This window comes from Falco naumanni, chromosome 1 (genome assembly GCF_017639655.2).
Source record: "Falco naumanni isolate bFalNau1 chromosome 1, bFalNau1.pat, whole genome shotgun sequence".
Taxonomy (NCBI): domain Eukaryota; kingdom Metazoa; phylum Chordata; class Aves; order Falconiformes; family Falconidae; genus Falco; species Falco naumanni.
In genome coordinates this window covers 109,671,017-109,685,362 of record NC_054054.1, presented here as the reverse complement: position 1 = coordinate 109,685,362, position 14,346 = coordinate 109,671,017, and the positions used below count along the sequence as shown (strand labels likewise).

General features: G+C 37.9%; 1 protein-coding gene across 2 annotated transcripts in view; it reads right to left on the bottom strand.

Annotated features, from left to right (window-relative positions):
• MED13 (mediator complex subunit 13) overlaps positions 1 to 14,346 on the bottom strand; it is a 59,592-nt gene that overhangs the window by 24,848 nt on the left and 20,398 nt on the right. For both annotated transcript variants that reach the window (XR_005831475.1, XM_040618495.1), the window contains exons 4-9: positions 7,161 to 7,306; positions 5,878 to 6,075; positions 4,760 to 4,954; positions 3,629 to 3,791; positions 3,321 to 3,431; positions 640 to 1,323 (exon numbers count right to left, since the gene is read on the bottom strand). Coding sequence is in view for 1 of the 2 variants with exons in the window: in XM_040618495.1 (XP_040474429.1) it covers positions 640 to 1,323; positions 3,321 to 3,431; positions 3,629 to 3,791; positions 4,760 to 4,954; positions 5,878 to 6,075; positions 7,161 to 7,306 (1,497 nt within the window). In the remaining variant the exon portion in view is untranslated. The remainder of the gene's footprint in view (positions 1 to 639; positions 1,324 to 3,320; positions 3,432 to 3,628; positions 3,792 to 4,759; positions 4,955 to 5,877; positions 6,076 to 7,160; positions 7,307 to 14,346) is intronic.

Below are 14,346 nucleotides of genomic sequence, written 5' to 3'. Positions count from 1 at the left end.
CAGAATGTGCCATGTGCAACAATGCCAGTTTGTTACTTACTCCAAACAGAAATTTCTGATACAAGAAAGTAGCTGCAGCCTGCATTAAAGTTAACATCTTCCAGGAAACCAGACCGGCTTCCTCATTGTTCCCATCAGCCATTTAAATACCAGTTCTTCTGAACAAAGACAAGAGGGGAACTGAGGCAGAAGAAATTTCATCTTTAACAAGGTAAGTCTGCAACCGAGACCATCCATGCTTGCTTCAAATAACGGAGAAAACAAATGTTAAAATGAAAAAGTTATTTGGGAGGAGGAAGACAGACACTAAGTCCCAAATAGGCATAATTTGGCTACACAGATTAATTTCACAGTAGAAAAATAAACTTCATTGCCATCTGCTAAATCAGAGTTCTAACAAGAAAAAGCTGGAATGTCTTACTACATATTTGACTGCGCTTCGTGCTCGCATTTCACAAGTGTTACCTTCTTGTATATGGCCAGCACAGTTATGCTCACACACTCAGCATTACTGCTTGGGCTGACGAAAACAACATTATGCTTTAGCGACAAGCTTGCTTACACCAAGAAACTACTGCCTTTGGCCTTTCAGTTTCCTCACTTTCTCACATTATTACTATAGAATTAAGTAGTACTTACTCTGTAACTGATGTTACATTTTCCTGTCCAGCAGGTATTACTGGATCATCTCTCAACTTATCATTTGGAAGCTGAGGCGGTAAGAATTCCACATCCTTTTTCTTTGGAACTTTATAATACTTCCAAGTACTATCAGCTTCATCTTCCTCCAGATTCACTGCAGTACCAACATACATTGTAGGCTCTATAACTTCAGGAAATTGAGCTGGAAAAGGCTGAGACAAGCCATCGAGTCTGTCTTCCATTGTTTTTGTGGGAACCAAGGGGTCTGGTGTTGGCATCTGGTAGAAATGTTGACTCTGAGGAGTAGAAGGTGCTTTAGCTACCCCTTCATCAACTACATCACACGGGTGAGGACTAAGTGGTGGTGGCTGAGGTGAATTTGCCATTTCAGCATTATGCATCTGAGGAGTCTTTGCTACATCATTAGTTCGGATATTTGAAAATCTCACTTGACTGTCTGGTGCAGTCATCACAAGCCTCTGACTTGCTGAATCTGCCTCCATGGCAACATCATCACTGATAGATACACGATGATGAAAAGGAGTCAAAGGGCGTTTCTGTGGCTTATCCCCTTTGTCTTGCTTCTCATTTGTCTTGTGCTTTGGAGCTGCTTGCTGTTGTTGGCCCACAGGTGGTGCCTGCCCCTGTTGACCTGAATTTCTTGGTTTGAGATTTTTGTGCCTGCAGAATTAATACAGGGGAAAATACTTCACATCAATCTTTCAAATATGTCTATCATGTTCTTTTTCACTAGATAAGAACCCGCTTCTAAGCCATTAAACAGCCGATTATAGAAGTCTGAAACTGACACCATTCTGAAGCAAAGCTGCCTCTTTCTGACCACAACTTGATTTGAATGACTTGAGTAGCATTGCAAGATTTTAGAATACTGGTGAAAAAACTGGAAAACCTGTCCTATAAGCCAAACACCACATTATCCTCATAACCAAAGACACTATTTTATAACTGCTTTTAACAGAAATAGTCAGTCACATGAACACGTTGTTACTTTTAACTTCTGCCAACACTGATGAATCAGTAGAACATAAGAATTTGTGAATGACTTCCTGAATTCAAGCATCAATGCTAACCAATAGTGCTGTCCAAGTCTCTATGGGTTAAACAGAAAACTAACACCAAGAATCTAGAAGCCAAGCTTAGTCCTACAGAAGCAATTTTGAAGCTTTTGTAGCTATTTACCTACAAATTTAGCAAATGTGGAAAAAAGAAAAACTCAATGCCTCGACTGCATTAATACAGTTAAGTTTCTTTCCAGTATAAATGCACTTGAGCTTAAGCATTTCATCTTGAAGTTCAAGATGCCGACTTTCTAGATCACCTGACAGAACGAGAGACAAGAAATACCGAAATCTAGAATTAAATGTTTATGATTAAGCTATTGAACTGCATGTACATTCTTAGTGCCTGGCTATTCTTTGCCACTCTTCCATTAGGAAAGTTAAGCAGCATACAACTGGTATTAAAAAAACAGGATTAGGCAGGAATAAAAAAGGTAAGAGGTATCAAAATCTATTTTTAATTTAAACTATCATACATATGTTTTTCATCATTTAGAACTCAAAAAACTGAAAGCAATATGGGGGCTTAAGTCTTTGCAATTTCTCTTTAAGCAACTGCATATTTCTAATACACACCTCACACAGTTAATTGATAGTTTCTCTTAAGTAGTGCTATCATATCTAAATTCTCCTTTAAAAGAGTATTTAATCCTGTCTCAGCTCGTCTCAGGACACAAGTGTTTCCACATAACTTAAACCAACCATTTCAATAACGGAGGAAAAAAAAATACATTTCTTCCAAAATGTTACATCCTCCAAACATTAGGTTCTTTTAGGATTCCAATATTCATTGTGAGGTAATCAGCATAACATTTAAATCAGAGAAAGCATTTAAAACCTTTGCAACACTTCAGTCACCTAAACGTTAGTATTCTGCCATAAGTACAGAAAATGAGAGTTCACTGAAATTAATGTTTCCATTTAATTTAAACACCTGCATTAACAGTCTGTGTTCCTGTAGTTTCAAAACAAAAGTCATAACAAAAACTGGAAGTTAAATTCATACTTTCCCCCTGTGCTTTGATCCTTTTTTTCCTCCAGCTAGTATAAAAAAAACATACACTGGCAATCAACTCACGTAAAAGCAGTTTTATATAAAACCACCCATGGCATGCCATATTTCCCAAAAAAAAATCAGGTTTGGGTTTCTTTTTCACATTCATCAAGACACAATGCTACAATCGTCTCATAGCTGATTAACAGATTTCTCCTTTCAAGGCTAATGCCACAGCCCTCTAGAAAAGGTTCTTGACTCCTAAACAAGTAGGCGTTCCCTTTCCATTACAGCCCAAAGTTGCCCATGAGAGAGTTTCTATCCACACACAAAGGCGTAAGGAATTCTAGCCCAAGACTCAGGAATTGCACTGAACTGCAGTAGGTCTGCTCAGATGATTCACTTCAATAAAACCTCTGCATTACCTTACTGGGCAGAGTTTCAAGACCTACAATGACATTTAGGATATGAGATACAAATTTTGTTACAGCTTTCCTACAAGCAGCTATTGCTTAATTACACCTAAAGGAGTCATCACAAGCCCTCTCCTGAGCACTTCAATCTCAATGTACATTGTTGGACTGCCGGTTTGCCAAGTACTGTACCTTGAACAATTGCAATTTGTCCTCTGTGTGGCTTCAACAAAATCCCAGGATGCTATCTTGTCAGCAATCTCTTCATCACACAAGCTATTTGATGTAGCAGAATACTTCCTCCTATGATTCAATATCAGGAGAGTTATTTGCGATCAACATATGTTCTTTCTTTATCTTCTGTCAAACCTCAAGAGCCGTTTTGTGACACAAGATCCAGCAAAGAAATTATAAATAGCCTTTTACTAACATATTAAACTGAGAATTAAAACTACTAGTTAGGAATAAACTATTTTCAGCTTCACAAAATGAGTACATACTTGTTCTGTGCTCTGTTCATATTGCATTCTTGCCAAACTCTGTCCACCACTTGATTGGCTAGCTTTCTAGGTATTTTGCCACCATGATGGCTAGTACTGTCAGAGATAAATCCATCAGAAACTGAAGAAAACTTCACCCATTTCTGGGCAGATTGAGCATCAACTGAAAAGCAGCATCAGAGGAATTGTTTAGGCAATGAAGTGATACACTCACAATCACTATTGTTCCAATTCAACCACCAAAGGAACATAAGTATCTTCTTAACTCAATGTTAGGAAACAAAAACAAACAGAAAATTTAGATATAGTAGCAGATTATAACAACATGGTTCCCTCTCATAGGGAGGAAGAAGAAAAAAAAAAAAAAAAAAAAAAAGTACCATACATGTTTATGCTATAACTGGGCTGGCTATTCTTTGGCTATTCTTTATCTTCCAAGAAACTATAGACCTGCAAAAGAAGATAACTTGAGCAAAGCTACCTGTTAACAAATTTAACAGTATTATAAAAAAAAAAAAAAAAAGGTCAAACTAAAGTAACAGAAGACCTGGGGGACAGGAGGGGACATGGGGATGGACACCCCAAACAAAACCTCTTTTGCAGAACTGTATGTAAAGCCACCTGAAACCATCAGTGAGCCTTACCCGCTTTGACTTAAAGCGGTTTACCATAAGCATTACTTACGCACAGTTCAGAGGGCACACAGCCTCATGGTAACTTAAACACAAAGAATCTTCCTTGGATTGTGAAAAAAGCTGAAAACATTACCTTGCTCACTAATGACTGAGAGGCACAATGAGGATTACTAAGCTATGCCAGAATGCATACATGCACACAAACACACTCTGAGAGGTGGAAAAAAACCTAAAAACTTGACCACAGAAATTTAAAGTACTGGATAACACCAGGTACAAAAGCAGTCCTCATTCACCAACTTACAAGTGTTCAATTTTGCCCTCAAGTGAAGGATAAAAATTGGTTTCACTACAACAGACATATGACTAAAGAAATGTGATTTTTGGTAACAAGTCAGCTGTACAGAGAACACCTGAATCCTTACCAAACAGTGCTAGATTTAAAAAAGCAGCCATCAAAATGATTCCCCACACGCAGAAGCTAATTGTATTATACCTGTCTGAACTTCCTCCGGGGACGTCGGTGGAGTCAGAGTTACCGAAGACATGGCAGGATCTCTTGTGGAAGCAGGCACTTGGTGGACACCCAAGCAAGTAGTTGAACAGTGCGATGCCCCTACAGTACTAGGAGCAGGGATGTCCGTCTGAGGAACTAGAACGAAGCATGCTGGGTACACCATTCGCACACCAGCTGAAAAAAAAGGAGCAAACCGATTTTACAGTTGTTTACCAAAAGCTTACCTTTAAAATCATCAACAAATGGATCATTTTATCAGTCACTCCTAAGTTTAACTACCCTTTCTACCTCCTAAAGTGCTATCCTTGGACAAACAGCCTCCGTTGTCATGTCACCCTCATCATTACTTCATGATTAGCTTTACACAGAAGATTTGGGTGAATGAATATAAAGGGCTTTGTATATACAGAGACAGCCCTGGTGTCTACATGCTACTACTTGCTTCTAACGTTTTGTTTTGTAAAGACAGCTAAGAACACACTTTTTGGTATCACGTAAAACTGACAATATTCCCCTCCCCATCTTCATCAGGGTCTCCAGCCATCATTACCATACAAGCTTGTATTGTATTGTATCATTACAGAGAAATGATTACATTAGCTGGCAAATCAAAGGTCAATAGCCCACAGCAAAGGAACAAACTACGGCATCCCAGAGGCTTAGATTTTAGGAAGAGCAGCAGATAAACACAATGCCCGAGTACATTAGGTTCTCCAGGACTGTGGTTTTGAAGACATCCCTGAAAGGCACGTCTGTTCCGTTTGAATTTGCACAGAATCTGAAACAGCACAACATGCTTTTGATGCATCTCAGATGTCAACAGTGATAGTCTAGGGTTATTTATTTGTTTTTTTAAACAATCTTGCTTCTCAGGGCACAAAGTGGAACACCTCCTACCACCAGCTCTGCAAAATCCACTTTAAGCAGCAACTCATTTAGACAGTCCTGAGCATTAAACAGAAAAACAAACCAAAAAAACTAACAGCAGATGCAAAGAGTTGCAAAAATACTAAAATGGGCTCACTTTTACATGTAGAATTTTGCAGACGTAACTGGCCGGTTTATTTCAGTAATGAAAATATAACTGGAGCACTCACCAACAAGGACTTCAACAGCAGCTAAAGAATCATCCTCCCAATCCATTTCTTCCTGTTTTTCCTCAGATCCCTCCTTCAAGTTTGATGTGACAGGATAGAATTGTTTCCATTCACCAATAAGCTTTTTTGTTGATGAATCGGAAAGCTTGAATGACTGCCCTGTAAGCGTGCCATTTAATCCGAAGGGACTTAGAATAACTAAAAAGATAAAGAAAAATACATTGGAGATTACATCTAAACAAAATTCACTCTTCCCCACTGAAATAGCATTACTATTATTTCAGCCACACCAAGTAGACAACCTACCATTGGTAAGTCAAAATGCACCCTAATCATATTTTACTATATTGCACAAGTTTTTGGTAATAGATACACATTGTTAAGTGTATGTGTACTGTAAGAATGAAGGAACCACAATAACTATTACAAATTAATCTATTTTAACAAGCAACAAGCAAGTTTTCATCTTGGCTAGCAAGGAGTCTCTACCATACAGGTGGGATAAAGAAACACTATTTCAAATTCTGACAAGGTTAAGGTGTTTCCTCATCCTTTCATTCTGTCTGGTACAGTTCCAACAACAACGTAAATACAGGGAAGTAATCTGTTTCATGTTTAGTCTTGCCCATATTAGGAAAGTGCAGCTGCTGTTAAATTGCATTCAAAAAAAGCAAGTTTGGACACTGAGCATTAATAAACAAGGGCAGTATGTGGTCATGCAGGAGAACTGACTTCTACAGCCAACACAAGTGTGTCTAAGAGAGGGAATGATCAAACAGCCCACTAACCAGACTCAGGCCCCATCACTCCTTTGTCTTCGAGAGCATAGCCTGCATCTGCTGGTGGAACCAAAGGAATTTACAGGCAAGGAAGAGCCAAATAAAAAGGGGTAGAGGGAGGAGTGAATAGGTTAAGTACGTCAAGTCAAAAATGGATTTCTAGAAAAGGGGTTGATGAAGATACGTGGGGGCTGTAAAACATGTTACAAAAGGAAAAATATTTAAGTCACCAATAGGACAGTACTTGGAAATTAGGTTTATTGTGTCGTGAACACCAATGACTTGGCTACATGCCAAGAGATGAATGTGGAAATCATCCACCTGCAGAATAGCTGAGACACACCAACTGCCTTCTGACTACGTCAAGACAGGGGACATCTGGGGAGGAACACGCAACCGATACAAAACAGGTAACGCCTCTCTGCTCCCACGTTCTAGTCTTCACCAGAAGTCCTTATTCTGAGCAACTCAAAGGGCCGATTCATTTTAATACTCAAAACCTACCTTGAAAAGGGCTGTTAGACTGCTGGGCGAGCGTGAGGTGTTCTTCACTGAGCAGGTACACAGGTTGATGCTGACTGATTTCCACACTGGTGCAAACATTGCTATCTCCATGTAAGAAGAAGGTGAACGAGCAGGACAAGTGCTCGCTGGGGAAATAGAAGTGTGAAGGGATGGAAGGGAGAGAAAAAAAAATTCCTAAGTACAGAACTTAAAATAAGTTAATGGCTTTCTCACTAGTTTGAAGGCATTTCCTCACAAAATATTCATTAATGAAGTAACCAAAAATCCCTTCTATCTAAACAGCAAGAAAATGCTAAATGCATGTTCCCTTGTGGCATTTACAAAGTAATCCAGCATTAAGACAAAACCAAAGATCCAGAGGAAAACTAAAACACGATCTTTAGCAAGACAAAAAAGTGTAAGTTAATACTTTTGTACCTTATTTATTTATAATCTATAAAAATATTTCTGAACATATATTACTTTTTAATGAGGTCATATCTAGCTTCTCCTATCATAGATCCACTAAGCAGAATTTATATTTGAAGATTTAGATTTAACACTAGCCAACAAAAGTCACTTATTTAAAAGCAGGAAGAAGAATGGCAACAGCTCTGAGTTTTGTTTTGGGTTTTTTGTGTGTTTAAATTTAATCTTATCTTCACGCTCCTGAAGCCAATCAATTAACTCAAAATGAAATCCCATACCTACACACAAAAGACAATCAATTAAAAACAAAACAAAAACCAAGCTCAAGTTATTGTTAGTCATTAAATCAAGTATCAATGTTTCAGATCAGATGCTTCACTGACAGCTTCTCTCAGTCCAGTGTTTTAGAAAAAAAAACCAAAAAACATACAGTCCTGTATAGCAAAAGACCCCAGAAATAAATTTCTCCCCTTCACAGAAATCTCAATTAAATGCTGTTTTGACAGCACTGTACATATTTAGTAGTTCGCAACTCCATGAAATCATCTGCTTCCCAAGATAACGCTTCAGAGGCTTCCCAGTTTTTGCAATTCTGCTAGCTGTTGTTTTGTTACAAAACTACAGATAAACTCCTGCACGTACAACTACTGAAATATTTCATGTTGCATCCAGATCAATTCAGTGGTTTATGTGAAATATATTTTATAAGTTTTAATTAAAAGGCAGAAATAGAGCAGGAAGGCAAAAAAAGCAGATCCCTGCCAGGATGCTGCAGAAGCAGTACATCTTCATACCCAGTTCAATCTGAAAAAAACACAACTGTTTTGTTTTGTTTTTAAAGAACTTATACAGGCACAGCAGTTTTCAGTTATTTTAGCTACAAGTTATCGCAAGTGTCTGCCAGACTAATACACTCCCATAAGAACAGATGTTTAAAAGCAAGAAGATGCTATTCACATTGGACATTAAATTAGGTCCACCATCTCAGTAACAGAAGAATGAAAGTCAAGGAGAACCTTAAAAGTGCTTCATAAACTACCAAACAGAACATAAATCCTTCTCTGTAAGGAGCACCTGCTCAGTCTCAGGGAAAGAAAAAAACCCATCAAATCAAGGGAAACAGACTAAATCAGTCAAAATAGCAGATACTAGTGCATTTTTCGCAAGGTCAAATGGAAAGGTCAGTCTACGAGCTAGTGTAGCCTAAAAAGACTATGAATGCAACACCACTGTTTCCCCAAAAAATAAAATTAGACCCCATTAACTAATGCCCAGGATGGCATGCATGCTCTCTGACCTCATGAAATGCTTGCATTTCTTAGTCTACAGCAAGAGAACACAAAGCAAGTTTTGTATTCCTCAAGAAGACACATTGCTCCAGGGCATGCAGAACTGACAAACTCCAAGCACCTCAGCAACCTTATTAAAATGCAGCCTCCACAGGTGCAGTTACCGGATACATCTTTAATGCCATTTCCAAAGACGTTTCTTTCCTCCAAATGGTGGGACAGTTAAACAGTAAAGGAGAAAAAGAAAAAGTTTCTGGAATTGGCAAGGTCCATTCAATCTATGAAAAGAGATATGAAGTGATTCGCTGAGTATCACCCCAAAGACTCAAAGAGCAGCCACCAGGGCAGTCAACACAATGAGGAGAAAGGCAGCTGTAGAGTCAAATACACAGCTCTGCCTACCAGCCAATTTAAAATTAGGGACCTAGAGCACTCCAAGGATGAAAAAACCCACAAACCGTTCAAGGAGGAACAGGAAGCGCAGCATGTTTTTCATTACAGTAACTTAAAGCAGGCCATGAAGTGAACTCAGTAAGGAACTGCTTGAAGTGGATGGCCCTGACTGAACCATAACCGTTTTCCAGGTGCATCAAGGCTGCAGTGGTATGCTGATCTGCCGTTCAATTTTAATTGTGTTTTAGGAACAATAAAAGCCAGGATCCAGACAAGAGAATTAGCCCAATTCACTGACAACTACTTAGCACAACTGCTTCAGTAATCCAGCTCTAGACAGAATACTCCCTGCAGATGAAATAACATACTGGTCAGCAATCCCAGTAAACTTAGTTTCCAAAATGCAGCAACAATAGAGCCAAGCATCTTGTTGACAATTTCAAGTTCAAGTCACATGGCTAGCACACACCACTAAATTCGTATATAGAAATCTGATTAAACAGTAATCCTTATGCAAATAGCTATAGACTGATTTTCAAATGGGTTTTTATTTTAAAATCATATTGGATGGTTTAAGGTGAAAGAGCGGATAGTGTTCTTGGCTCTGAGTGACAGGTAACAATTTAGAAGCTTGGTGTAAGTGAGGCAAAGGTTAAAAATAAAAGCACATATTCTTCAAATACACTTTAAATGCAATTAAGCTATGTCTCCTGTAAACACCACATTATCACACAGATAAAGGATAGACAATTGTAGCATAATCTGATGGAATTCAGATAAACCAAGACAAAGAGAAGCATCAGCATAACAACAGAAGCGTTTCAATTCATTACACTGCAAAACTACTTCTAAGAAGTAGCAAGGAAAATTCAAGGTCATCACGCAAAAGTAAAATCCAAAACAAACAAACAAAAAAACCAAATTAGAACTCTTCTCTCCCCTTTACTCAGCAGGGGAGAAGTTTCCAACAAAATAATAAGAGTAGCCATTGTTGTCACTGGCATCATTCAACCAGTTCTGGCATGCAAGCTGCAAGCACGCTGCTTGCACGGCTGCAAGAGCAGATCAGCTATGGCACAATTCATTCTGGAAAATCCAAACATTACACAATTTTCACTAATTCTGGTTATAAATTTCAGCGTTAAACAGCGAAGTGATGCACACCACCTTGGGTTTTTGTTTCAGTACTTCCGGAGATGCAGCACAGTCATTTTATGCACAATAGTATAACATTGTTTCACAGCAGAAATACGTAGTAAAACCCATGTGTCCTTAAACTCAAGCTAAGGGAAAGAGATTTGCAGACGGTACACACAGCACCTCCCGAAAACAGGGGTGGGCTTGGAACTAAAGGTGGACGTGAAAGGCAAAACTAACACTTTACCTACTCAAACACAACACTACATTTCTTCCTAGCTAGTCAGGCTCAGAAACTGTTTCCTCACATTTAACGTTATAATTTGTTACATTACAGAAGTTTAGGAAATATCAATGCATGTGAAATAATCACAAGAAATATAATGAAGAATCCTAATTTAAAAAAAAAAATATCAAACCCATACTGAAGCTCTGCACGGGAAGGAGTGAAGGAGGAAGGAAAACAAAGATCCAGAGCTCTAAGTTAACTGGATGCCCCTACACACACCATTTTACCGACTTGGCAAGAACCTCTATAAACATGCATGTTTGGTTTTTTGTGGGGTTTTTTTGTTTGGTTTTTTTTTTTTGTTTGTTTGTTTTAATACATTTGTACATTCTCCCATTCCCTAAGTTTCTAGACACTGACTGCTAGTACCCAATGCCACCTCAACCTCAGCTTGGAAAGAATCTCAAACCTTACCGTAACATATTAAGAACAAAACCAAACCCAAACAAACTCACTCCACCATTTCTCTTTCTCTCATATTCTCAATAACTCACCTCACAGTCAAAAATACTAATCAAGTAAAAAAACCCCAAACAACTAGCTACTTATCACTTTGGGGTAAATAGGCAAATTACCTTTACAATAACAAAGCAAGCTGGTGGTTTCCTGCCTGCTAACAGAGTTCATTCTGTATGTTTATTTGCAGACTTTTCTTTAAGTAGATCAGACTATCATTAGATAAATTCTGCACAGCCTCTTGTGATTGAAACATAATATCTATACCTCACCACTGAGAGCTTTTGTCCTGCATGCAGAGAGAATCAGTCAAGTCCTTAACATACAGATACAGAAAAAAAAAATAGCAGCTTGTCTTAAGGCTTGTACTGATATTCCCCCCTTCCCCCTCTCCCCCCCCCCCCCCCCCTTTTTTTTTTGTTATTTTACAATTATGGTGGTGTTTTATGTGTGTAAAAGCAGAGGACAGGATTTTGACAGAAAATTCTGAAAACAAAATCCTAGTTCACCCAAAAATCTCACTTTCTTGCCTGCCCCTGAACATGAAGCTGCTCCATTAGCATTTCTAATATTTCTAATTCGGGTAATTTCATTGAAGTCCTAAACACAGAACTTAAATATCAGTAATCTAGTTTCCAGCTGATCTGAACACAAATGTTAAGAGATGTCACCAGAATGAGCATTCTTTACGCATTTTTACTTGAACACACCAGAATTCAGTCAGAATGAGTTCCAATACTGAAAGCAGCTTTAAAAATAATTTTTTTAAAAAGAATTGAAAAAAAAAAAGACAAACTCTTTGGAAAAGCAACCTTCAGTCCTCATCTAATGCTCCATAAAAAATACATTTGTACAAAACATCTCCGATTCAGCCCTGCTCTTTTCACCCTAGTGATACAAAAATATTTCACTTTCAGAGACAAAAGGTTCTGTTTCTTTTCATATAGAATCATAAACTGATGTGGAACATTTCAATGCAATTTCTACTTCTACCTGTGTAAGAGAAACTGAAGAATAGGAGGGGAAAGCACACTAAAATTTACATATACATGAGGTTTCTACATCTCCATTAGCAAATCTGAAAATACGTTCTTGATAAAAAGGTAATTAGGTTTGTTTTTTCTTCCACATTAGTACTTAGGTAGAGCTTTGTATCTTCAAAGTGCTTCACAAACATTAGCTGCATTAGAACCTCACTAATCCACACTTCAAGAGATTGCATACTTCAAATCAGCACCACACTAGGCTGAAAGGCAAGGAGACTGCAACAGCAGAAGCCACAAGGAAGTCTCCAACTAAAAAATCCCTATAGCACATTTAATAGTAAATTCAAAAAAGCATTCAAATGTTTCAACTGAAAGAGAGAAATTGTGTTTGTTCATTTGGGGATTTTTGTTGTTTGGTTGGTTTGTTGGGGTTTTTTTTGTTAGTGTTGGGGTCTTTTTCATTTTTGTTGCTTGTTTGGGTTTTTTTTATAACTACCATTCTCTTATTTTCCTAGATGGCCTTTGTAAATTACTTTTCAGTTGAACCAAGAGTGGCTTAGGGAGTCAAAGCACTGCTAAACTTATCAAAATATCTACCATATCCTTATAAACTATATACTTTCTACTGCCGTTTCTTAGGTGAGGAAAATGAACATTGCAGAATAAAATTACTGTCCCAGAACTAATGGCTGTCACAACTAGGATTCTACTATTTCCCTTTCAATGGGGTAGAACACACCTTGCTGAGGAGTGCAAATACATCAGCTAGATTTTTAAGTCAACTAATTAATATGCATCATTATTTCAGACTGCTATGTTTGCCAAAAATTGGTACATATTGGCCAGCACCCAGCATCCCTTGGGGCATGTTGACCAAGAATCAATATATCATGACTGGCTGACCACAAAAAAAAAAAAAATCAAAAAAAAACAACAACAAAAAAACCCACACACCACACAACAAACAACACAAAACCAAAAGCAGCAGCAACAGACCTGAGAGCTCCTGACTGATGCCTCATAGCTGCCCAGATAGAAGTGCCTCCAAATAGTTGTTCTTCACTACAGACTATTTCTGTATGTCACTTAAATAAACATAAAGTATCAAAGAAGTTCCTTTTTAAAAGGTGACAGTTGCTTTCTATAGTAAATTCTTGGGCTGGAGAACAGAGTCTTACAATTAAATAGACTCTTTTGGAAATAAAGAGAAAAAAGTTTTAAGATTACACACACACATCATGAAGCCCTAAGACCCTTCATTTTCAGTTATTTGTTGGGGTTTTTTTCTTTTTCCTTTAACCAGGTTGAGAGACACCACTATAGCAACCTGCATAGGATAGAAAACAAAATGTAACTGCCGAAGAATAAGTCTCAAGGAATTACATACCTGACCACACACACAACATGCACTACACCGTCCTCTGTTCTACAATACGTTAAACCATACGCTCTGTTCTTTGTCAGGCGACCCTCTAGGGCTTTTCATCACAGAGAAGAAAGAGTGAAGCTGCCAAGCCACTTGAGGCTTTCTGAGCTAACAGAAGAAAATCAGAAGCAACTCCCTCAAGACAACCCATCTCCCACCTTTTCTTTGTAATTGTACACTATTGTGTACAATTGTGTTCAGAATAGTTCTTCGTGACTATATACATCTTCCAGGTATAGCCATAACACTGCAATGCACTGATGAAGAGAAGCTTTCTTTTCAGCCACCTTCACACCTATGCCACTTGAACAGTCAATCTGCTTTTAAACAAGGCATCTTCAATTTCCACTCACCACCCATAATCCTGAATTATGAAACTCTACAATCTCAATTCAGACTAGAAAGGAGCAGGAAATTAAGTACGCATTTGCTGTAATAGCCAAAATATGAAATCAGTAGAATACTAAAATCAGATTGCTATATTTACACAGCACCAAAAATAATTGCCAGGAAAAACATATGAGTTTTTCTTTCTCTTTCATTTATGAAACAAAAGAAAAAACACAGAAACAAAAACACAAGGCAAGTACACAAATTGTTTTAATTATTAAATGTTTCAGAAGCTTTCTTTGGTTTTGTTTTAGTTATTTTTGAGGGGGTTGTTTTGCTTTGGAAGCGCTGGGGGCTGAGGGAAATACGGGGTAAGATAAATTAGTTCCTAGTTCTCTAGGAAGAACATGCTATCATACATAATCATTATATTGCAGTACTACTTTTTATG